The sequence below is a fragment of the Ambystoma mexicanum genome, chromosome 3q (assembly GCF_040938575.1).
Source record: "Ambystoma mexicanum isolate Mex_15411 chromosome 3q, UKY_AmexF1_1, whole genome shotgun sequence".
In the NCBI taxonomy this organism is placed as follows: Eukaryota; Metazoa; Chordata; class Amphibia; order Caudata; family Ambystomatidae; genus Ambystoma; species Ambystoma mexicanum.
Window position 1 is genome coordinate 63,396,443 of NC_090926.1, and position 25,401 is coordinate 63,421,843.

General features: G+C 47.3%; 1 protein-coding gene across 4 annotated transcripts in view; it reads right to left on the reverse strand.

Moving 5' to 3' along the window:
- LOC138582116 (zinc finger protein 154-like) overlaps positions 1–25,401 on the reverse strand; it is a 282,557-nt gene that overhangs the window by 143,421 nt on the left and 113,735 nt on the right. For all 4 annotated transcript variants that reach the window (XM_069653101.1, XM_069653099.1, XM_069653102.1 and 1 more), the window contains exon 2: positions 929–1,055. In XM_069653101.1, the coding sequence (XP_069509202.1) occupies positions 929–1,055 (127 nt within the window). The remainder of the gene's footprint in view (positions 1–928; positions 1,056–25,401) is intronic.

The following is a 25,401-nucleotide window of genomic DNA, read 5'->3' on the forward strand; positions in this document are numbered from 1 at the left end:
CACACCAAACACTTGCACCTGCTGTTTAAGGGAACGTTCAGTGCAGTGCACTGAAAGTGCAAGTTTCAACTTCTTCCTACACTTCTATTTTAAAACGAAATCATTTCGGAATGGTTTCTTTTTAAAATAAAAGTATAGGAGCTGTAAAAGATAATTTAAAAAAGTAGAGGAGCACCGCTCCCACTCACTTCGACCACTGCCCACCACACTTGGTGTGAGCCCTCTTCTTCATTCCCCTCTTTCCAGGGGGAAGGTTCTACATCTGTCCAGCTCTGCTGAGGTCTCTCTTTCGATCGTACAATTGGTTATCTCATGATTAGCTCATTTCCCCCCTTGTCAAGAGGTGGGTGTTCCCATGGCTTGTTCAATCCCAGCTGTGCCTGTGCAAACATAGGGTCAGAAACCACACCAACCATCCTTACAGGCACTTTCCAGTCATCAAACCTTTTAACGCTGATGGAACCAACAAAGGTAGTATATGAATCTTGGGGAAAGGGATGATAACTGTTGTCCCTTCTTAAGGGCATCCTGTCCTCTAATGCGGGAGGGAAGGCACCCCTAGCGCATTCCAAGCCGACAGACTCACCTCCCGAATCCCAAATGGGGTTGCTCCCCCCTTGGGGAGAGGGAACACATTCCACGGATTTGATTTGATACACTATGTAAACAAGCCCCCGAAAGGCATGGCTGGGCTAATACAGTAGCCTTTGCTAACTGGGCAGAAAGATGATCTGTGCTGCAGATGATTTCACATCGTAGAGCAACACAACATTGCAGCCGTTTGCACATCTGGGCTGCAGAAATATAAGTGAGTGCCATTTAAATGCTGTAAACCCGTATGTTTCCTGAAAATTGATGACTCGATACAATGATTTTCTTTGAAGGATTGAGTAGGTCTAACCTTTAAAAATACAAAAACATTTCTTACCTAAAGAGGTCATGGCCTGGTGAATTTCCTTCATCACATTATTATAAAGTTCCTTCTGCCATTTGTGTAAAAGCTTCCACTCTTCTTCAGAGAAACAGGCGGCAACTTCATCAAATGTAACAGGTGCCTGAAAAACATACAGCAAAAAATACAGGCAAGTCATTGCATCAAATACTGAGATGTCTAGCAAAATAGAAAGGCGATGGCTGGAAGGTTTTGAATGAAAAGCATCTGGCTTTGCTCTAGTCAACCCCCCGGAGCTTTGTTTCTCAGCATGCCATGCCATTACAGAAGGGGAAAGACCATATTCAATAAAGCTTGGTTCCCCAGTCAAAAAGCGAATCTAGCCCAAAACTGTAAGGTCACATCCCTTTTGTGCATGACCACAAGCAACCCCAGACATGTTTCAGGCTCCTTGGCTATCATCAGTAAAGACAAGCTTAAATCTCAAAGCGCAGAAAGCTTTGGACACACACGACCAACTTGGGGTTACTTTAGCAAAACACAATGGTGATGGATGGAAGTATCACAATGTTTATCAGGCCATGGGTGTCTGCTGAACGAAGCACTATAGCAAAACACAAGAGGTGATGGCTGCAAGGTTTAGAATTAATCTTAACCTCTGGCATTGTTCTGGGCAACCCTCCAGACCATCGTTCTTCACCTGCCAAGCCATTACAGAAGGGGAAAGACCATATGCAAATCAGGCTGAACGAAGGGCCGCATCATCAGCATTAAGCCCCGTTGCAGGTGTGACATGGCGCAGGGGCAGAAGGGTGAGATGAAGGAGTGCCCAGAGAGGAATGACAGCAGAGCAATAAAGGGTACAGATCAGTGCCTGGGAAAGAGCCGGACCGGGATGAGGAGAGGGAGCATCTATACATCAGGAACCAGATCATTGGGAAACGGGAAACGCCACGAGGCAAATACTATCAAGAACAAGTGTGCCAGCAGTTTGATATGGAAACAAAAAAAATGAAGCATGAAATGATAAGAGCACGGATCATAAACAACATGTATTATGCTGAACACTGTCTACAATCGGACTGTTGGACAGTGATGATTGCAACAAGAGGGGCTGTTACCATGGATGACTGGAGCTCCCCCAAAACTTCTAAGAATACATCCTGAAGATATTTGGCACTCTTACTGCTTTTTATGCTTTTTCGCACACTGGTCAGCAAAGATGACAATGATGCAGAAAACGTTCTCATGTATGAAATTCAGCAAAAACTTTAAATGAGACGACAGGATTCCAGTTAAAAAAGGGCTCCATAGATATCATAGCACACTTGCTCATTTTGGCAATGCAACTGGCAGGGTGCAGAATGTGCACTTGCTAGTAGCCACTTGCTAGTGATATTTGACTCTTGGCAAGTAAGAAGTGGTGTGCTGTGTGTATGTATTTTTGGTTTTGGTGCATTTGGTTGCGCTACAGCCACCTAATGCCTAGGACATTGGCACTGTGAAAGAGAAAGGAGAAAGGGGAGGTATTGAGCAGTGTATGGTGTTGGCATGTCAACTTGCCAACGCTTGCCGATGAAATGGCCGAAGAACCAGCTGGGCCTTGTTTTTTCAAGGAGGGCTTTGCATCTGCCATTTTCAACCATGTTTTAACTAGGTCCTCCCTTCTGCCCCTACCTGAAATCCCTGGCTCAGTAAATATTTGAACCTGCCGAGTTAGCCATGAAGCACAAGCTCTTTCTCCGTGTGGGACGTGTGAGCCGCCCAGGTTTCTGGATCGCTCCCAGTGGTGTGCTGAACATGCCTTTACCCTTCAATGATTACACGGAGCAAGCGGCCTGAATCCCCTGCGCCACCGGTCAGAGCGAACCTTTAAGAGACGTAGTCAATTCGGGCTCTGTCTCAGAGGCTGCTGCCTTCAATCGGGCCACCAAGTTCGGTTTAGAGCTTTTATTTTTCCTGTGGAAAACAACTGGTGAGAAAACTTGAAAGAAAACAGCAATGCCAATGAATAATTAAATAAGTAAGTTGCACTGCCATTTACCATGTGCGTTTGGTTAGTAAGGTACCCACAGTTCTCCAAACCTGGCTCTGCTGATGTTTTGTAGTTCTGAGATCAACCATTTGAACGTGCGTTGTGCCATGCACAAAAGCAGTGGAGCTTTGCTTGCAGTAACATGTCCGTCTCGTGCACCACGGGTTTAGCCCCTGCTGTCGCAGCCAGCTCGACTGGTTTGTAGCTGTGCAACCTACTCTCACCCGCTTGCCTATCGAGACCGGGTCCCTTCCTCAAGCTTAGGGCACACTGAAAGGTGTAATTTGCGCTGTAGCTTGCTGTCGGACTTTTCAGCACAATGATTTAAAGTGATTGATTGTATAAATACACCTGAAGGGTGCATTGTGTGCTAGGCATTACTTAAGAGGCCCCCTAGCTGGTTTCCAGAATCTATTTCTAGTTTTCAGTTTCCCCTACGTTTGGCTACGTGAACCTGCCCTGCTGCCACAGCACAAGGTGAAAGTGGGCCCCCAAGGGAAAATAAGGCACCAGGACGCCATGCCACATGAACCCCAGCTAGAAGTGCACGCAAGTCCCATGAAAGCCTGAGAGCACAAGGGAAGTGCAGACTGCGACGTAGGGCCGTCACGTCAAAGCAACCTGTACAGCACGCTGTGAGAAGACCCACCAGCATCAAGCACCCCAACACGCCCCAGCACCATGTCAGACCCAGGACAGGGCCAAGTCCAGGCCGCAGGGGCTCCCGGGACCGCCCAGAAAGGGAAGGATTCATTCCTGATGCCATCTATCTTGCCTTTCGATAACATGGACACCACTAGTCTTGGTCCGAGGTGGACCAGGTGGATGAAAGAGTTTGATGCCTACTTAGATACCGTGGGTTTGCAACAAGATAAGTGCATCATTGGTCTGGCCCTGAGGTACATGATATAAAACCTACTGGAGGATGCATAGTACAAATACGAAGACCTCAAAAAGATATTCAAAGAACATTTTGCAACACACAGGAACGTCGATTACGAATGGCATTTGTTCCACACCACGACACAACTTCCAGGCGAAAGTATGGACAAATTTGTAACCCCGCCTTACGTCCAGGGTCAAATATTGTGAATTCAACCTGTACAACAATGAAGAGGCCAACAAATCCCAGGTAATCACGGAATGCAAGTCCATTATATTGAAGAAAAAGTTGCTACAATTGCTGCACACGCTAGCTGAGATCCTCGTCGGCGCTGGACCTCCAAATATTGACCCTAAGCAAGACGCACATATCAACGCGGACCATCAAAGAAGAAAACATCAACAAACTCATGAACCAAACACACAACCCACAAGATGCCCGACAAGAGAAGCAACAGTGTTTCAGATGTGGGTTTGATCTCCCGCATGATGGGTCATGTTCGTCCATCAGCCAAATATGCTATGCATGTGGAGGTGAGTCACGCCATGTGTCAGAACCCAAAGGGGGCGAGAGCCAGCTTGTCGGAAACAAGGGTGGCGCCAAAACAAATCCCCACCCCAGCACCAAGAGGATGAGCGGACACAGGTCCCTGAAAGAAAATACCCCAAAGAAAGACGCCACACAAGAGAAAAACATTCACCATCACCTGACAAACAGCGGAAAAGCAGGAGGAGAATTCATCGGCTCCATACAAACACTCCTTCTACAACCAAGTCTGAGTCACACTCCAGCACAGACAGGAGGAGAAGAGAATACTTATACGCATTAGGAAATCCCACGGCATCGGAACACAGTCCCACTCTGCTGCTCACCATTCAGCACCACAAGTTTGAGCTCCTAGTTGACTCTGGCGCCACCATAAACATAATGCCAGAAGCAGAATATCAAACTCAAGCACAAGCCCAGGCTGAAGGCAGCACATGTAGCAATCTATGCCTATGGGGCCAAAGATCCGCGTCCATTTGTGGGAGCATTCACAACTCTCTGTCAACACAAGGACAAACAAGATCACATACTAATACATGTCTTGGCAACAGAAGATGCAAGTGGATGCGTTTTGAGTTTGAAGTCAGCGGTCCAAATGAGATTGATCCACATACTGTATCAGATCATGGCAAGCAAATAAATCTAGCTGGCCACCAGGGTAGCATCAGATTTTCCTCAAAGGAATTGAGAAGCTCATGGGACGGCAAATCCATTTGCACATTGACCCAACAGTGAAACCCATTGCACAGCACTTCAGAGATATCCCCTTCAATATCCAACACCAGGTCGAGAAAGAACTGATCGCACTCATGAAGGGGGACATAATAGAACCAGCATCAGGGCCTACACCATGGGTTTCTACGGTATCTGGTCATTGCATCTAATGATCTAATGCCATTCCATCACATTTTTTCCATCTAAAAAATGTGCATCGAATGCATGTTTTTGGTGGGGGGCAAAGAGGGTTAATTTTTGTTCAGGAGGATTTTAAAGGGTAAAAAACTGAGCATTTGATGCACATTTTTTAGATGGAAAAAATTCGATGCATGACCATAACCGTTTTCTACAGTGGTCCCAGTACCAAAGAGAGGCCCGGAAGGCCAAATAAGACTGTGCGTGGACATTAGGGCGCCAATTTAAGCCATCTCAGGGAACATTATCAGTCACTGCGCATCACTGACATGATGCATCTACTCAATGGGGCCACAATATTCTGCCACCTAGACCTCAATAAAGGATACCATCAGATTGAACTCAGTGAAGAGTCACAATACATCACGACCTTCACCACGCACTTAGGGTTATTCCGTTACAAGCGTCTGAGCTTTGGTATCATCAGTGGCAGAAATCTTCGAGGAGGAGATTCGCAGGATCATTTGTCACATTCCTCAATGCATAAATTATAGTGACGATATCCTGATTTTTGGTCGGTCTCAGGAAGCCCACAACGCCGCCCTACTGAAGGTCGACAATGCAAATCTGAGCCTCAACAGAGATAAATGCGACTTCAATAAGAGCACTCTAAAATTCTTCAGGCATATTTTTTCTGAGAGAGGGATCCAGCCGGATCCAGAGAAGATTAGAGCATTGACAGAGGCTCCCCGCCCAACGAATGTAGTGCAAGTAAGGTTGTTGTTAGGGTTGGCGAGTTACTGCACCCGATACCGACCGGACTTTGCGACCACAAGTGCGCCTCTACGCTCGCTCACGAAGCAAGACAGACTTTTCGAGTGGGCTCGGCTCAACAGGAGGCGTTCGACAGAATCCAGAGGGACATTGCCACGGCTATATGCATGTCGTACTTTGATCCTAGTATGCAAACCAAGATGACAGTGGATGCAAGCCCAGTGGGCCTTGGGGCCGTCCTGGCTCAGCACTCAGGGAGTGAGTACGCGCAGAGAAAAGTTGTTTCCTTCACCAGCAAGAGTCTCACGGAGGCTGAACAAAGATACTGGCAGGCAGAGAAGGAGGCCCTAGCAGTCGTGTGGGCGTGCAAACATTTCTACCTGTTCCTCTATGGAAAGCCTTTCACAATAATTACTAATCATCAGGCTCTTGTCACCTTTTATGGTAAGCCAACTGCACAGATGCCACCCCAAGTAGCAAGATGGTGGTTGCAGTTACAGAAATAGAAGTATGTCATCAGCCACAAGCCAGGGAAGAATGAAAATCTGGCAGATTTTCTCTCCCGTAACCCACTGGCAGGCCCCCAGTCTTCGACCAGCCAAGCAGACGGGTATGTGAACTACATCATCCACCATGCAGTGCCAACAGCAATTTCAATGACGGAATTGATGAAGTGCACAGCAGAAGATGCTATGCTCTACTTCTCAGCCAGGCCAGGTCCTGTATCGACAAAGGACGGTGGAACTCCGCAGTTGCCTCCATCCAGGCACACCAGGCCCTTGACAGACACCTCCTCAGGACACTTGCCGAATCCAAAGAGGAGCTGTCCATGTCCCCCTCATGTCTGATACTGAAAGGAGACTGCATTGTACTACTAGCAGCACTTCAACAACGCACAGTGGACATTGCACACAAGAGTCACACTTTGTACTGTGGAGCAGGCCTGGGGGGAACTGTAGGATATATTGACCCACTCAACGGCATTGGTCCACATCACTAAGCTGCATTTGCGCAAGAAACAGCAACCTGGCTGAGCTGGCTCCTGTGCGCACCAGGACCTCAAAACTGCATTTTGGCCGCAACAAAAAAAGATGGCTGCAACATCCTGCATAGCACACTTCAGGCAAAATGGAACAAGGGGATACACTGAAAAAGTATGCCAGTGTGTTCTGAGACATATATATGGAATCAAGTGGAAAGGCAGCACTGCTTTGCTGCAAAAGCCAAAAATCCCCTTCAAAATGAAACATTTCACCATTTAAAAATGCTGTTTTGATGCCAATTCCATCTGTACATTTTGAAACCACTGTGATTAAAAAAGCCCTGTCATGCCCGGGATATTTCACTGTGCTTCACCAAAACCAGGCAGAATTCCTGAGTGACAGGCCCAGTCAAACCAACTCTGAGAGAAATCAATAAGCAACTTTACTTTCACTCGCACAGGAACACACATTTATTTATTTCCAAAAAGTATACAGGCTCAGCTGTTCAAAGAGACTTTAACTCTCTGAGCCAGGTCAAGTGTAAATGTATCTATACTTTAGATAAAACTCCTGCATTCAAGGAAATGACTACAGCTGCAAAGAGAGTGTGGGCATCTGAGGGAGCATTAAAGAAAGAAATGCTAGCAGTTTTTCACACGTGAAAAAATGGGCTTTGCTGACTGAATAAAAAAATGGCCTGTTTAAAAATTGTTGAATGAAAGCCTGCTTACTTAGCAATGTAAAGGGATTATGTTAGTGGTGTTAATACACACATAGGCTATCTTCTTTCACAGGTTTGTTTTAATTCTGACCCAAAGTAAGAAATTAAAGAGTTTAAAAACACATGGGCTGGATTTGCAAGCTCTCAGAAAAACCAGTCATTCCAGTTGACACCCATGAAACTTCCCCAAGGAAGGGAGATACACCATAAATCCAGGACACATAGGTGTAAATTGCCAGCTTGAAAAACTTTGAATGTGCCAGGACAAAGAAAGTTCACATGCTCGTCAGACATTCGTCTGTGCTCCAGGCTGGGACAATAGAAGTCCTGCGACACTCACCTGTCAAGTGTAAGGGGCAATAAAACCTTCAATTAAACTGGAAACCCCCACTTTGCCTTGAAGGAAATGACAGTTGGCAGCAGTTGACTATTTTATAAAGAAACATTAAAGACTTATTTCTGCAGCAAGAATTAGCAAAAATATAAAACGTTTGCAGTTTCAAATCTAATTTTATGTGCTTTCTTTTAAAAAGTGGTAGAACTCATTGCCGCATGGGGAACAGAAGTTACACAATCTGACAGATTACAAGGAAAGTATTAAAGTTGCAAACATAACATTGTGTACATACATCCCTAGGGATAATGCGCATCTGTGTATAAAGTTACAGAATTTTAGGCCAAATCTTTCATGTTTAAAATTACCAAAATGTATCAGAAAGGTGAAACAAGGTCCCACAGACCTGAAGATTGGACTGATCTGTGCTGCACATATGTAACCTGTGTGTATAATTTGTCAAGAGATTACAAGTGTATAAATGTATGTTTTTGGCAAAATCGGATTTTAAGTCAAGTAACTGTGGGAGTTTTTGGACATTGTAAACCTCACCTCATAAATCTGATATCATTCCCTTGGAAATCCAATCAACTGAGAGCGAGGCGGAGACTAGCACCCTTGTCCGATCCCTTTGTTAGGGGTGTGTTTAGTGAAGCCTGCCCCAGTCATATACTTGGACGATGTCACTAGGCACTATAAATAAGGTTCCCTGACAAGACTCTGGACACACACCCTTCCTGATTTCCTGTGCTGCGCTCCTGTTTCATCTTCCAGACTCCAGATACCAACTGCAAGGCCAAAACATTGCTGACCCTACTCCAGGACCCACTGCAAAACCCAAGCATTGCTGATCCTGCTCCAGCAAGGCCTCAAATTCTGAAAACCACTAAAATTCTGAAAACCACTAAAATTCCCAAATAACCAAAGGGTAAAGCTGTGGCACCTTTGGCATCCTGATCTAGCCTGGCTTGCTGCCACCATGCTACTGCCATCCTGCTACCCTGATGACCATAATTGCCAGTCCAGAAGTGCTACCCGGTAACCAGAACTGCCCAGCTGATCCTGTCCCGCTGATTTTGTCCGGCTGTCCTTTGTTAGACCAGATCTGTGTGGTGACCAGAACACTGACTGTCCAAAATCCTAAACTAAAGTGGACTGTGAGTATCAATACAAACCATAGAAGCCATAGTATACCCTGCCTTGCCTTTAGCTCCCCTAAATCATCCTATCCTTACCCTGATAACTTGTAATACCGTCAGAATCATTCTTGCCACCCTGCAATTGATTTCGAGTGCTAGCACCAGCTTCTTTAATAATTTTGTCTTGTGTAAATCCTAACCTATTAATCCTATTTTGAGTGATAGGACTGGTTCCGCCAGGGCAGGCATGGGGGAGCTGGGATTGAATTCGCGAATCAACCCTGGAGCTTACTGTGTCCCTCTTTGGTAACCTAGCCTGAATGCTCTAGTGTAGAGTAAAACTGTTCTTGTCAAAACTGATTTCTTTTCCTTTTTCACGCCTTCATTTTCTCAAAGTACACCTTCTTAGATCTTGCATAACTTATCCAATTTACCAGCTAATTTCACTTCCATATTGTACCTATGATCTATAGCTACACCCCAAACTCTAAATCAGTGCAATTCAGTCTTTTTTATTAAAAACTGTATGGGTAATTTCAGGCGGGAATTGCAAAGTTTGCTAAATTTTGTGTCTGGACTGGATTGCAAATGCCATCGAGGTCAGATTTGGATGGAATCGTGAACACTTGCCCGCCTCACATGTAGACAGGCTTCAAAAGGTGGGCAAGGTCCGAATTTGGACACAGTTGTGGATATTGGTGGGCATCATATATGGAAGGGATTGTGAATATCGGCCGGTGCCGAATCTAGATCGAAATGCTGAGATGTTCACACGCCACACCTAGAAAGAACGTGGAAATGTAGCACACCGCTTCTAGACAGCGATGCCAATAACCAATCCACTAACAATTTCATCCTCTGCATACACCTCTCAAACTCTAACCAAACACAATCACGACCCTACAGCACAACAAACCACACAAATTTCACTACACTGCAACAACAAAATAAACCACACAGACTCGCACAATAGCACACAACGGCTACCGACTGGAAACGCCCCAAGCCCAGCGAACGGTGTTAACCGGGTTGAGGCTGTCAACGGCACATCACTGCTCTCTTGCACTTTTCCCGCTTAGTCCCACTAACTCACCCCCCTTCCCTGTTCAGAGCCACCAGAGCGCCAAGGGACCATTCCGGTGGTGACAGTGCGTGGTACAAATATCCTTTAACATTAACACAGACAAGAGTGTCTGTAATAACCTTAACGTTGCCATTTGTGTTTTAAAGTTAGTAATTATACCCTTAAGTGGACAAAATAAACTGTTACATCTGCGGAATTGACCAGGACCCATGGGTACTTCAAGAGACAATCAAGATGGCTAATCCAAAAACAGCAAATGCGGTTGGTTAGAAGGCTGCAATTTTATTTGGAAAGACCCCAATTGGAGCTTTCAATTTTGCACAGCGGCACTGCGAATGGATGCCAGAGAGGTGGAAATTGGCCACAAAAATGAATAATGGTTATTTCTTCATGGTGCCTGTGCAGGGCTGCAAGTCAGACCCAGGTGGCTTGACAGGGCCCGAGCTATGACCAGGGAAATGCAGCCATTGACCATGGTGGTAGAAGAGCTATGGTTACTTAACAATAGTGATGGCCGAGTTGGGATTACTTAAACCATAAATGGGAAATTGTGAGGTATTATTGTTATGGGTTACAACCATAAGGTTCCTTTTAACAAAAATGTTTTGCTGGTATAGAGAAAAGAACAGTACACTTATTAGCCTAGTGTAATAATAACCAAATATGTTCACTGGAAGTGAAAGAAAAAAAAAGGGCATTATGGATGCAGTCTAAAACACAACCCCATAAACAACCCCATAAACATGCCTAAAGCAACAAGAAGTCGGTAACTACCATACACTGCTCATGAGGTCACACGTTGTGCTGAGAAGACAAAAGTCATTTCAAAATAATCTTTGTGGTCCAAATGGGCTTTCTTTTGTGTCAAAAGTAAAACAAACATCCTGGGGGTACGACTGTTACTGTAGCTGTTTCTGTTACTAATGTGACAGTAATGTCCATTAGGAATTGTGAGCATGTCCATGTTAGGAGAAGTGCATGGTGGTGGATTTCTATGGTTGTGGTACGGTTGATATATGCAAGCATACGCACAGTGGCCACTGGCCGCTGGCCTAGTTGCCACTTTGCCTGGTGGATGGTCTTTGGCCATGTCATAGTACCACCAAAGCAACCATTTTGTCAAATAGAAAAGGTCCCTGCCCATGCCCACAGAACCTGTAATAGTCACAATGTGGCTACAAGGCAGTAGCTGTAGTCATGCCCAGTGGCCACATTGACAAAATCATAACCTTGGGCCATGCACCAGCTCTTCCAAGAGATCCATTTTGACCAGCAGCTGCCTCCGGTCTTAACCCAGGAACCAGTCCTAGACGCCAAATGTGCCCATGAACATGGCCTTCAGCCACCTCTCTCTGTCCTTTGTGTACAGCACCAGCATGCAAAGAGAACAACTTTGCAGCGCTGCAGTAGGAGGGATTGGGATGGTGGGGGGAGGGTGCAAGTAGAAGATAGCGGGATATGTGGACGGGATATGCCCTGGCACCTCCAAGACACTACTTTTGCTTGCTGGGAATGCTCTGAACCCATACACAGTGAAACTTGCATGGTGCATGACCCTCGACCTTACTTAGACCTTAGACTTGTCAGAGGGACATCAGACCCCATGCCAGGTTAACGGGCCAACAGATAGCTGGCTATGGGTGCCCATGGACTTCCTGAAGCCCGTGCTCCAGTCAAAGTAGACACTGACAACTTTGAGTAGCAGACTGGGTCCAGTGAAGTGGGAGCTAGTGGTAGCCTGAAGACTCACCATGGACAGTGGGATTGCCCAGCACATGGCCTGTGGCCATGCCCCGTGGTGATTGGCCATTGGGAATGACTGCAGGCCTTACCCAGTGTGCACAATAGGTAGCATAAGGACAACTTGGTCAAAATGGCCACTGTGCACTGTCAAGGACCAGGCCGACTAGGCATATTGTAAGAATAAGTAGCTTCTCTCTTTCTCTTTACCAGCCTTACTGTTTTATTCTGGACCTTCAGCTATACACTGGAAGACTTAGCACTGCAATATGATAACATCAATGTATTCATTTCCAGAGGCAAATACAGACTCCCACACACTTTTGCAACTATGGCCCTAATAAATTTGATCTCATTAACTTGAATAAGTCACTTTTGTAGCATAACTTGTTGTGCATAGACTCCAATACACATGAAACAGCTATTTTAAACTACACGTGCAATTCAACCTTTACTTTGGTATGGCATTCATTCCTTATTGTAACAATACATACAAACATTTGGTTTTCGAATTCCTGTGCTTCTCTCTTGCTCACAACAGCATCTATCATCGATTGGCTTGTTATATTTTGAAACCTCTGCGATAAATCTAAAATCTTCCACTCAAATTTAGACCAAGCTTATTCATTAACCTTTTGGTACCGTAAAGGTTAAATAAAATACTGCTTTGTGTCAGATCAGATACCTTGCCAATTATTCAGCAGAAGGCATTTTATTCATTCATTTATATTTATACTCACTATCTGAATGATTTTTCTGCCTCCCTGTAACTTGCATGAGCCGTCCCGCCCGTGTGTATCTCCACCACACTCACCGCCAATTTCTTTACCTTACTTCCACCTTCTGCATGTGATGTCATTGCTCCCATGGAAACCTACAAACACAGTGCAGAGCCGAGCAGCGCGTCTGGCTGACGGGCTGCTCGAGTTCTGTGTTCTTTGGAACCCTCCAAGGTATTTTGCTTCAGATGTCACGGCGGGATCTCCTGCTTTGCCCTTCTACTCGTTTCCTAGCTAACACGCTCGTTTCGAGCGACATTTTGAATTTAAATTTACAAGCGTGATTTTCAGGCTAAGTAGCTTACTCACCCCCCGCAAGTGAGAGATTGCATGATAAGCCCCAGATCTCCATTATACGCACAATGTATGTGTGCACCGATCTGTTGACAGTGCTTGGTGATATCACAGTGTATGGACAGCCCAATCAGCATATCCATGTTAATTTCTGAATGACGATTGATCTTTTAGGCTCCCCTTAAAGTGCCCTATATCTCTTTTGACTCTTTTAGCTCGCTTTACTTGGGATTAACCATCCAGCAGCATAATAATACCCGGGGCGAGGAGCTTGCCTTCTGACCGGGTGAGTGGGGATATCTGCATTACCTCCTACCTACGTAAGTTAAATCCTATGTGTTTGATAGCTGAGATATGCCATTTCTGTCTTTAATACCGGTTGAGGTGATTATCTCCTATTGCTTCAACGATAAGGTTAGTGTCTTTTAAGGAATCCACCTTTCCATTTTACCAGTGAACAACATAGTGCTAATTAGTCTATCTTCATTTCTCTAGGAATATCCCTTAAGGTTTTTGCCCCGAAAATATCATGAATCTTAACGCATCCTGCCCTGAAGATGGATTTGATGAAATCCGAAACGCGTCGGCACTCATAAACATATAGGAGTGTTTTAGGATGAGTGATTGAGCAGAAGGAACTTTACTGCTCATGTGTATGAGATGAACATACATTAATTTGATAAAGTACTTTTCTGTCATTATCCTGAATGCATGAATTCAATTGAATTTCTTGGTTTATTAGAGTAGACTAGCAGCTTGGATATGACACTGTATTTAATTATATTGATGAATGCCTATTTTGTATTATTTTGTGTTTTGCACACTGACGCCTAATCAGTGTGTTGTTTATGAATTTTGCTATAAATGTATATTTTGTTTACCTGTTTGACCGGTTTCCGCAGTCTTGTTGGTTCCTGACTGTGCTAAATCAGAGGGACAGGCTTATTTTCTGCACGGATGTGCATCACTTGATAATCATAAGGAAATTGAATAGTGAAATCTCCACACTTTAATTAGTCTGTAGCATTGACCAATTTGTACTGCGGCCTCCAGGGAGGAGATCCCTGTTCTCAAATGGCCATAAAGGTACCCGGGATTACATCCCATTTAGAGTGCAGCACAGGTTTACCGGCTGGCAACACCCGGTGTATGTTTTCCATCATCTCTCACCATGTCATGTGCCACTTGTATAATTTTCCAGTTCTTACCTCAATCTAAGGTGACCTTTGAACAATATTCCGTTTGGCACAATGTCATGCTGCCCACTGAACTTTTAGCTACATCTATATCCTTTTCACTTCCTGTGGTGGGTCGGAAGAAGGAGTCAGACTCTTTAAGGACATTCTAATTCACTTTTATTCAAATTATAAGAAAAAGGGCCATCTTTCTCTATTTCTAAAAGAAGTTCCCGACCTATCTAAAGGAACTAAAAAGGGGCTCCAGTTCACGCTCCCAGTTGCCTTCTCTGATGGTTTTGGCATGTTTCATCAGGCGTCCTACCCACCACGGAATGGATGTGGTCTCGCCACCACCTGACACAGGACTCCACTTTCCTGTTTCACAACGACTCCTCCGTTGTTGAGTATGCCGGGCCTCCAGAATCTTACTCTGGTTTCTGCAGCTCTTCAAAAATCACAGGCTGCCTCTCCAAGGCATGTTCAAGTCAGGGGGGTTCCCCGCCATAGGATACTCTCTGCTTCACCATGTTCCTCCACTCGTCCCATTTAAGTACGAGTCTTCTCTTAAAGAGACATTCTTCTTTCCTTATCCGGGCTGGTTGGTTCCAGCATTACCTTCAGTCAAATATGTAGATGTTACATTAGTCTTTGTAGTAGATAGTCCCATGCATGCTACTATGCTGTGTGGCTTAAGGAGTTCCGCACAGGAACAGGAGTCGTTGACCCCTAAGGGGGAGTTGCTCCTAGGGAGGATCAACTTGCCAAGATCACTAGGGAGGGTCTTAGGGAGTTGGCTCACCTCCAATCTCAAAGGGGGAGGCTCCCCCTTGGGGGAAAGGGATGAAAAACTTTGATAGGTCACTTTTCCCTTCTGTTCTGATTTACATGAAAATGGCTAGTTTCTTTCAAGGCCAATCTCCCTTCTACCACATCCTTGGCACTATGAAACTTTTTCTTCATGAAGCATGGCTGTATAAGTTTGATTTTACTCGAGTTTTTGTAACCCCTGCTGTATTCATGCACCTGCGGCTATGCTAGTACTTGAGGGGCCTAAGAATTTCTAACCTTTTGCTACTCAACTCCCAATTCTAAACGTCAATGCACCTAACTGCACAAACTCTTCGCAAAGACTATTTATCTAATAAATTCTCTAACAGTATCCATGTGTCTAGGAGGTACCTGATCACAGTAGACATGGTTGTGTTCTGGAAGGAGCCTGGGGCATGGGCAAAGGGACATTATGTATATGTTGGTTAAAGGGACATTATGGACATGTTGATCTGAAGAAACCTTAGACATTTAGTGAAATAGATTTGGTTAAATGGGATATGGTTGCAGTGCAAAAATAATAATTTCCAGGACAGGACATGGGGGACAAAAAATAATTGTTACGGAAAAACATTTAGTACTCCAGATGAACAAGTTACTTTCTTACCTGGTAACGTTCTTTCGATGGGATGGTCCGACGACGTATTCCATATCTATGACATGCAATCACCACAGCTGTGCTGCTTCGGAAACTTTTTTTCGGTGTCTGCGTCCTGCGTCGATGACGTCGATGCTCCGTCGTCGAGGACCTCCTCCGACGTCCGACGTCATCCGATGTGATAAGTAGGACGCAGCCTCAGTTGTAGTTTTTTCCCCCAGAACGTGTGACATAAGTCAACTGCCAGTCAGACACAAAGCCTTGCGGAACGTAAGCTGCAATCGCAAAAGAAATTCTGCAGCGGGGAAGGCAGGGTGGGAGCGATATGGAATACGTCGTCGGGCCATCCCATCGAAAGAACGTTACCAGGTAAGAAAGTAACTTGTTCTTCGAGGGGATTGGGTCCTCCGACGTATTCCATATCTATGACAGACTCCCAAAGCAGTACCAGAGCAAGGAGGAGGGAAAGAATTTAGAATCAAAATTTAGAATAGCCAATCAAATAGCAGAGCAAAGGACCGCCTTGCCAAAGGCCAGATCCGGCCCTCGGATGGAATCGAAGGAATAGTGACGCACAAATGTATGTACTGAAGCCCAGGTGGCTGCATCACAGATGTTGCGAATAGGAACACCCCTCTGCAGTGCAGTAGATGCAGCCACACCCCTGGTAGAATGGGCCCGCAAGCCAGCCGGTGGGTCCTTACCCGCCAAACGGTAACACTCCGAGATGGCTAAAATAATCCAGCGAGACAAAGTCTGTTTCGTCACAGCTTGCCCCAAACGCTTCCCAGCATAACCAATGAAGAGTTGATCGTCCACTCTGACCCGGGACATGCGTGAAACATAAAAGCTTAAAGCTCTCCTAGGATGAAGCCTATGGAGCCTCTCCTCTTCCTTACCCGGATGCGGAGGAGGATAGAATGCCGGAAGAACAACCTTCTGGGCCAAATGAAATTCCGACACTACCTTCGGAAGAAAAGAAGGACGAACACGAAGGACAACCCTGTCCTTGTGAAATACAGTGAAGGGAGGCTTAACTGAAAGTGCCTGTAACTCACTCACTCTGCGAGCGGAAGTAACCGCAACTAAAAACACAGTTTTCAGAGATAACAGCCTCAAAGGGCAAGAATGTAAAGGCTCAAACGGAGCACCCATAAGAAACCTAAGAACAAGGTTTAAATCCCAACCAGGCACCAGGAAAGGTGAGGGAGGGAACACATTAGTGAGCCCTTTCAGAAACTGTGAAATTAAAGGGATTTTAAAGTAAGAACACTCTTCAGACGAGCGCTTAAAGATGGACAGCGCCGCCAGGTAACCTTTAATGGTACCCACTTGCAAGCCCCTGTGGGCCAAAGAAAGTAAAAAGGACAGAACCATGGGGATGTCACATGCAAAAGGATCCACATTCTGAACTCTGCACCAGTCACAGAACTTACGCCAACGGCAACGGTACAGAGACTTTGTTGCTGGCCTTCGGGCCGAAAGCAACACCTCCATCACGTCTTCAGGGAGGTCCCAATCCTTATACCTCAACCTCTCAGAAGCCAAGCGTGAAGGTTGAGGGATCTGACCTCTGGATGGAGAACCTGACCCCCCTCCTGTGAGAGCAGATCGTCTCGGTAGGGAAGACGACGTGGAGGGCAGATGGACAAGTCGAGAAGGTCCGGGTACCACGTCCTCCGAGCCCACGCCGGAGCAATGAGGATCATCCGGGAACCGAACTTCCGTAACCTCCGCAGCACTTGCGGGATGACGGGGACTGGAGGAAACGCGTACAGCAGCGGGAATGACCACTCCACCACGAACGCGTCTCCTAAGGCTCCTTTTGGAGGAAATTCCCGCGAGCAAAACCTTTCGCACTTCCGGTTGACACTGGAGGCGAAGAGATCCACTTGAGGGGTCCCCCAAAGGGCGAAGATCTCCAGGAGAATCTCCTGAGCCAACTCCCACTCGTGAGAGATCGCGCTCTGCCTGCTCAGAGCGTCCGCCGTCACGTTTTCGGCTCCGGCCAGATGAACTGCCGAGATCGAAACTTCCTGCTGGATGGCCCAGAACTCGAGCTGCATCGCCTCCCTGCACAGAGGAAGTGACCCTGCCCCCCCCTTTTTGTTGAGGTAGTGCATGGCCACTGTGTTGTCCGTCAGGATCAGGACATTCTTCCCTCGCACAGACGGCAGAAAAGCCTTCAGGGCTAGCCTGACGGCCCTCAGCTCCAACAGATTGATATGGAGTCTGGACTCCGACGGAGACCAACGACCGCTGACTGTCAGCCCGTTGGTATGAGCTCCCCATCCCGTGAGGGATGCATCCGTCACGATCGTCACCTCCGGCCAGGGAAGCCAAAATGGAGCCCCCTTCATCAAGTTGCCTTCGACGGCCCACCACAGAAGGTCCCGGGCGACCGAGGACGGCACCTGAATCGAGTCCGACATCCTGCCGGAGGACTGCGACCATTGCGTCTTGAGTGCCCACTGCAAAGATCTCATCCGCAGGCGAGCCTCTGGCACCAGAAGAATGCAGGATGCCATGAGGCCGAGCAACCTCAAGAACTCGAACGCTGGGAGCGTCTGGGCATGCTGAAACTTGTGCACCATCTGCTGAATGTGAAGAGCCCTCACCTGGGGAGGAAAACACTGCCCCAGGGAAGTGTCGAGCACTGCTCCGATGTACTGGAGCTGCTGTGTTGGCGTCAAATGGGACTTCTTAAAATTGAGGGAGAAGCCCAGCCTGTGAAGGGAGCGACAGGTGACCGATAGATGATCCAGGACTTGCTCGGGAGAGCTCCCCCTGATCAACCAATCGTCCAGGTATGGGTAGACGTGAATCCCCCCTTGCCTGAGATGCGCTGCCACCACCACCATGAGCTTGGTGAAAACCCTCGGGCGGAGGTCAATCCGAACGGCAGGACCCGAAACTGAAAGTGCGAGTCGCCAACCGCGAACCTCAGGTACTTCTTGTGCTTGGGATGGATCGGCACATGGAAGTAAGCATCCTTGAGATCGAGTGACACCAACCAGTCCTGAAGCTGAAGGGCCTGGAGGACTTGAGAGAGAGTAACCATCTTGAACTTGTCCTTCCTGAGGAGTTTGTTCAAACCGCGCAAGTCCATGATGGGTCTCAATCCCCCGTCTTTGTTGGAAATCAAAAAATAAGGGGAATACCATCCCTTGTTCCTCTCCACTACAGGCACCAATTCTATGGCGCCCTTCTCCAGCAGGGCTTGAATTTCCTGCGCAAGGAGCGGATCCGGACACCGCAAAGAGAGGTTCCCCAGTGGATTGTCGTGAGGCCTGTGCCGAAAGGGAAGACAGTAGCCGTGGGTTATGATCTCCAGAACCCACACATCTGAAGTAATGGCTTGCCACTCTACAAGATGCTGCGCCAGCCTTCCCCCAACCGGCGAACCATGGGACATGGCCTCATGACTGAGTGGGAGCGGCTGCGGCGTTACCTGAGGGCAAAGAGGCAACTGCCCGAGCGGCCTTGGCACCACGGGTACCCTGTCGTCCACCTCTGGTACCCCTGCGTTGGCCTCTTTGATTGCCAGCTCCTCTCGCTTTACTGAAGGACGAGTAATAGCGAAAGGAACCACCCCTCCACTGCTGTCCCCTAGGACGAAAAGGCAGAGGTTGGCGAACTGCAGCGCCCAACGACTTCGCTGCAGCTTTCGAGGTCTGCAACCTCTCAAGGCTCTCGTCAGCCTTGCTGCCAAAAAGGTGCTCACCGTCAAAGGGCATGTTGAGGAGCCGGGACTGCACATCCGGAGCAAACCCCGACTTCCGCAACCACGCAAACCTGCGTATCACGGTGCTCGCCGCCATGGACCTACTGACGCATTCAGCTAAGTCCAAACCCGACTGAACGGACTCACACATGGCATCCTTACCATCCTGGACCATAGCAAGGGAACCATCCCGTTCGTCCCCTTCGGGAATATGTTCAGCCGCTAACGCAACACAGTTCCACAGAGTGTGCGTGAAACGCGACAATGCACAAATGGAGTTGGCCGCCTGAAGCGCCATACCACCAGAAGAAAACACTTTCTTCGCCCAGCCATCAAAACGTTTGTCGTCCCTATCAGGAGGGATGGTAGGGTACGATGCCTGCTTCGCCGGGGCCGTGGCCGCCTGCACCGCCAAACTCTCCGGAGGGGGGTGCCTGGTCAAGTAGCAGGGGTCGCCACTGGCTGGACGGTATTTTCGCGACAAGGATCTGCCCACCGCCGGGAGACTCTCCGGAGCAGTCCAAGCCGCCGCCACCCTTCTCTGTAAAGCCATATGGAACGGCAGAACCGGGTCAGTTGGGGACCAACATCAAGGATGTCCGTCAGATCATCCTGCACAAACTCCCCTGGGGGAGCAGACCATCCCAAGTACTCAGAAACCCTAGCCATAAGGCGCCGGTACGAGGAATCAGCATGAGAGCCAGGCTCAGGCCTACAAAACTCCACCTCCGGAGAGGTGTCCAGTCCACTGGCATCATGCAGTGACTGTCTCAACTCGTCAAACTGACTATGGCCCGAGACAATTTCATCCGGAACCTGACTAGGAACCAGGCCATCAGAATCCTCATCCGCCTCTGAAATATAGTCCAGGTGGCGAAAAGAAGGCACCCTAGAGTGCTTGCTCTTAACCAGAGCCTTCCTAGGGGGTCCACCCGTGCCACGGGGTACCTCCGACACGAAAGGCGTCGATGGCGTCGAGCGAATCGGCGCCAGCGTCGAGAGAACCGGCATCGGCGCCGAGAGGATCGGCGTCGACGAAATCGGCGTCGACGTCAGATGCAGCGCCTCCAGAATCGGCGGCGTCGACACAGCCCTCGAGGCCGGAGCCCCGAGCGTGTCCCTCGACGACCTGAGCGTCGACGGCATCGACGACTTCCTCGGAGCCAGAGCCTCGAGAAAGCCTGTCGACGCCCTCGACGCCTCAGACGTCGATGCCTTCTTTGAAGACCTCACAGGTGCACACGGTCTCGAACACGTCGAGGACCGGGACCTGGAACGGGTACGTCGAGAACGAGTCCCCTTGTCCGAACGGGACCTCTCCCGTGACTCGTGCCGACCACTCTTGCGAGCGGTGTCTCTCGACCTCACACGACCGACCCCACTCGGGGGCGCGGACAGCTGAGTACCCTGCGACTCAAGAATCGCCAGCATCTTCTTCCCGAAGGAAGCCCATTCCTCCGGCGTCGCACGGCTGGAGGGGTAAGCGACGTGCCGGGCAGAGTCCTCCGAAGAGGACCTGGAAGACGACCGGTGTCGGCGCTTCCGAGAATGCCTCGAAGAGGCTGAGGAGTGGCGAGACCGACTCCTAGAAGGAGACCCACGAGACTTCTGACGATGACGCGGAGAGTCACCCCTCGAATCATCCGTCGAAAGCCCCGCAGACTTTGACTTCCGGGGCTTGGACACCCGACCTACCGACAACTTCTTCTTACGTTCGCGTAAGGCTTTGGACGTGAGCGACTGGCAGTCGATACAGTCATCCGTGTCGTGGGCCTCCCCGAGGCACCAGAGGCAGGCGTCGTGCGAGTCCGTCACCGACATCTTGGACCCACACTCCCCGCACTTCTTGAAACCCGGACGCGGGGTCGAAGACGAAGTAGAAGACATCTTCAGAAGGATTTTCACAAAACGAACAGGTTCGAAGAACCGAGAAGAACAGAACTCCAAAGAGTCGAGGCGTTTAAACCGAGAAACACGAAGCAACACGTTCGCGGAAAAAACGGAACTGAGGCTACGGGCGTCGTGCGTCCTACTTATCACATCGGATGACGTCGGACGTCAGAGGAGGTCCTCGACGACGGCGCATCGACGTCATCGACGCAGGACGCAGACGCCGAAAAAAGGTTTCCGAAGCAGCACAGCTGTGGTGATTACATGTCATAGATATGGAATACGTCGGAGGACCCAATCCCCTCGAATGGTTATGCTCACTTATAATTATATTTAAGAGCCAACACAAAACAAATCCTAAATTGAAGAGTTGATTTTTCATGTCATCTAATAAGTGTTTCTATTGCTTTTTGTTTGTGCTACAACCACATTTTGTTTACTGAATTTAAAATAGATCAGTGAAAAACACATTTTCATAAAAAGCGTTAATGTTAGTACATATAAAAAGGGAAAGTTTAAAAACATTGTGAATACCAACCTTAAAAGGTAAAACATAGTACAAATATAATATTTACCTAATATGTTATGCTTTGTACTGCGCTGAATTTACAAAGTCCATCACACTACAAATTGAATCTTAACTCAAACTATACCACTGCTTAACGCGGATCTGTTTAACTATAGCATGGATCTGAGCTACACAAACATCAATTGTGTCGAGAAGTACTGGTGAATTAAAAGCTTTCATTTGTAATGCAATGGACATTTGTATTGGGAAAATACTTTATTTGTACCTTTACATTGGTATTCCCAAAGTTTTAAAAGGCCTATGGTACTAATAAAGTAAGTGTGCACTGTAGATGTAAGTCCAGGATGCCAATATTTTATGTTCTGTAAGTGTAGAAGACCCAACATCCATAGGATTGTTTTTGTGGTTATAAGGACCCACGGAGCACATCGCCTGCAGCCTTTTCGGAGAGGGCTCAAGAGGATTACCACATACGTTTACAGTAAATGTAAGAGCCCATGGACTTGATCACACTAAAACTTTCACTCTCTCACACCTCTACGATCACTATTTACATCAGCTACCGCCCACCAGGCCCACACCTCGTTTTCAAAGAGGACCTCCGCCTACATGTCTACAATGTGAACACGAAGTTGACCTCACAATCTATCCTCCTAGGAAACTTTAATCTAGGGCTCAATGACACAGGAAACCCTCACACAGCTGCAGTTGCCGCCTCCCTCAATGCTCTAGGTTTCACTCAAAGAATTACAGCTGCCACCAACTCCAAAGGCCGCACTTTGAGACTTCTCAATTAAGATCTGCAAGCCTGTCCAATCTCCTCAAATGTCCCTGCACCTTGGATAGAACACATCATCATATCTTTCTCTGTCCCCACCTCCACTTCACAACCTCCAACAACTCTTCCCTTACCCCCCGCACCTCCCATCAGTAGGAATTCTAGAAACCCAACCAAAAAGAAAATCCTGCTTGGTAGTTTACAGTCTAACCTCCCATTAAGTTCTAATCCGGTCACCTTGGTGCTTCCCTACCAGGAAACTATCACAAGGGCTGTTGGCACCACCGTCTATTCCCCCTGGCAAAATGAAACCCACCATCCACTGTAATACCTAGTTTACCCCCAAACTCAAAGCACTCCGCTCTAGGAAAGGGGAGGTCGAAACTAAATGGAGAAAAAAATAACTCACCGCGTCCAAATCCATCTTCTCCATTGCTGCTAAAGAATACAAACAAGCTATCCTTACTGAAAAAACCCTGCTTATAATAACAGAATTGCTAATGCTAAATCTAACACGCAAGAGCTCTTAAAAATCCTTAAAAAACTCTAATCTCCTTCTGCCTAGCCTTCAAACCATCACCAAAGATTAAACCTGGTGTAGCGGCATTCAGAATGCCCTGGTAGGCAAAAACTCCAACCTCCTTGAAAGAAATCAAACTCCACAGAAGCCCATAAATGCGCCCGCCACACTCCCCGCTATCAATCCCACTCATGCCCTGACGTAGGCCACCATTCCGGTTCCATCAAATCACAGAAGCGGATGTGACTCCCCTGTTAAAAAGTTTGAAACTGTCTAGGTGCAAACGTGAACCATGCTCAGCCACTGTCATCAAAGAATACTCTGACGCCCTGACACCCTTCATCAAGCCATTCATTAATGCCTCGTTCTCAGCTAGCCAAGTCCCTGCCAGCATAAAGGAAGCCCGAGTTCTACCTCTACTAAAAAAAAAAAAACATTCCTTGACCCGTCTTCACCAACCAATTACCGTCCTGTCACGACTGTCCCATTCTGTGAAGGCATCAGGAAGTAGATACAGACAACCGAGTATAACCTGAGTTACAAAGCTTTATTCAAATAAAAAGAAGGTAGGAAAAGGGCCTAACTTGCCCTATGCTAAGGTGGGATTTCCCTACCTAACTGAAACTAATGATAGTCTATGTTAGGAAGTAAGCAAACGTCCCTCTGTGTCCAAAACCTATACTTGCCCTCACATCTACTTGTATATAATGTGTATGGATGTCAGCATCAAAATGAAAAGTGTTCAAATAAAAGTTCAGAGCTTCTTCCAGCTCTTGGTTGGACATGGGGTTTTCCCTTCCCAAAGATTGAGGATTGTTCATTTTACCAAAAAGAGCAATTCCCTTCCCAAGCTTTCAAGTCTCTCAATGCTCCAAAAACAACACAATTCCTTGGGATACTTACCAGCTTTTCTGGCAGAGTTGCCTTTTCATCAATTTCACCAATATCACAGACTTCAGTTCATTAACTTTAAATTGCACACGTTTTCCTTGATCTTCAATCACAAGCTTAGTAGGGGGTTACGTGGCTTTTCCTTTAGGTGGATGTCCTTGGTCTAGGCGTAATTGTCGGGCAACACGATCCACGCAATCAGGTCACGCAATCAACACACCTTAGCTGCTTCTTCACAGTTACACTCCACTGCTTCAACTTTCACAGTGGTATTGGACTTATCCTCTTGCAGCTTTTTCAATACTTGTTTTGCCACCATTCACTTGTTATGCTTTCAAATATTGTCTTGACACTGCCAATGTGTGTTCTCTTCAGTTTATACAGTTCACAATTCATTCACAATTCATTATCAAGGAATGTCACCAACTGCTTCCAACCCAATTATTATTCAATCACACTTGCTTTCTTTCGGTTCGATATTCAAAAAAAGGTTTCATTTCATTCAATTTACAAACTAACATCAAATTCCCAGTTAACTCCTGCTGGGAATGTGCACCCTGTTCACAGGCGTATTCACAAGTTCAAAGATTTCTGTTCCCCAGGCCCTTTCTTGCCCTTGGCATTTTCATCTTGTCTGCAATTCGGTGTTCACAAAACTCGTTCATTCAGTTTTCTCAGCAGCTTCAGGTGAGCGTTTCATCGGGACCGGCATTCAGATTGCCGACACAGTCCCTCAATCAGTTGCGAGTGATCCGACCTGCAGTAACCATGCGGTTCACAGCACAGCGTCCTGGAGTCATTCAGGATTCCTTGACTCACCGTGTACACTGGCTCCAGGTGCTGCTCTCCACGTCGTCAGGCTCTCTCTGGCCATCGCTGCTCCCGGCTCGGTACACCTCTCATCCAGGATCTCTGCTGCCTCGTTTTCTACGGAGAAGGAGTCTTCCGGACGCCAGGAGGTGTACAGACTAGCTCTGCCACAGAGACCTTTTGAATGCTCCCACCACACTCTTCTTCTGCTGCCACGACTCTGCCGCTCCTAGGTGCTTCGGGCACGTGTCTCCTTCGGGTCACCTTCTGGCTTGTCCTGCAAGCGTTCCACAGGCGATCTCCTTAGCCCCACCTAAGCGGACCATTTATACCGCCCTCTGGGCCCCAGGTGCAGACAATGTTCCTTTACTGCATAACGGTCTTGGTACTCGGCATCACTCTTCCTCGTCCCAGTACCAAGGTGTTGTTTCTGTACGTCAAAGCTAACAAAGAAAGAATGTATGGCTCTGGGTTGTCTCTTCCTCGTCTCAGTACCTGATGTGTGTGTATTGGAAGAGGGTTTTCTGGAAAATAGGGAAGGGATTGGCCGCCCTACTCGAAATCTATAACACCATTCAGGCATGGTTGGCCGTACATTG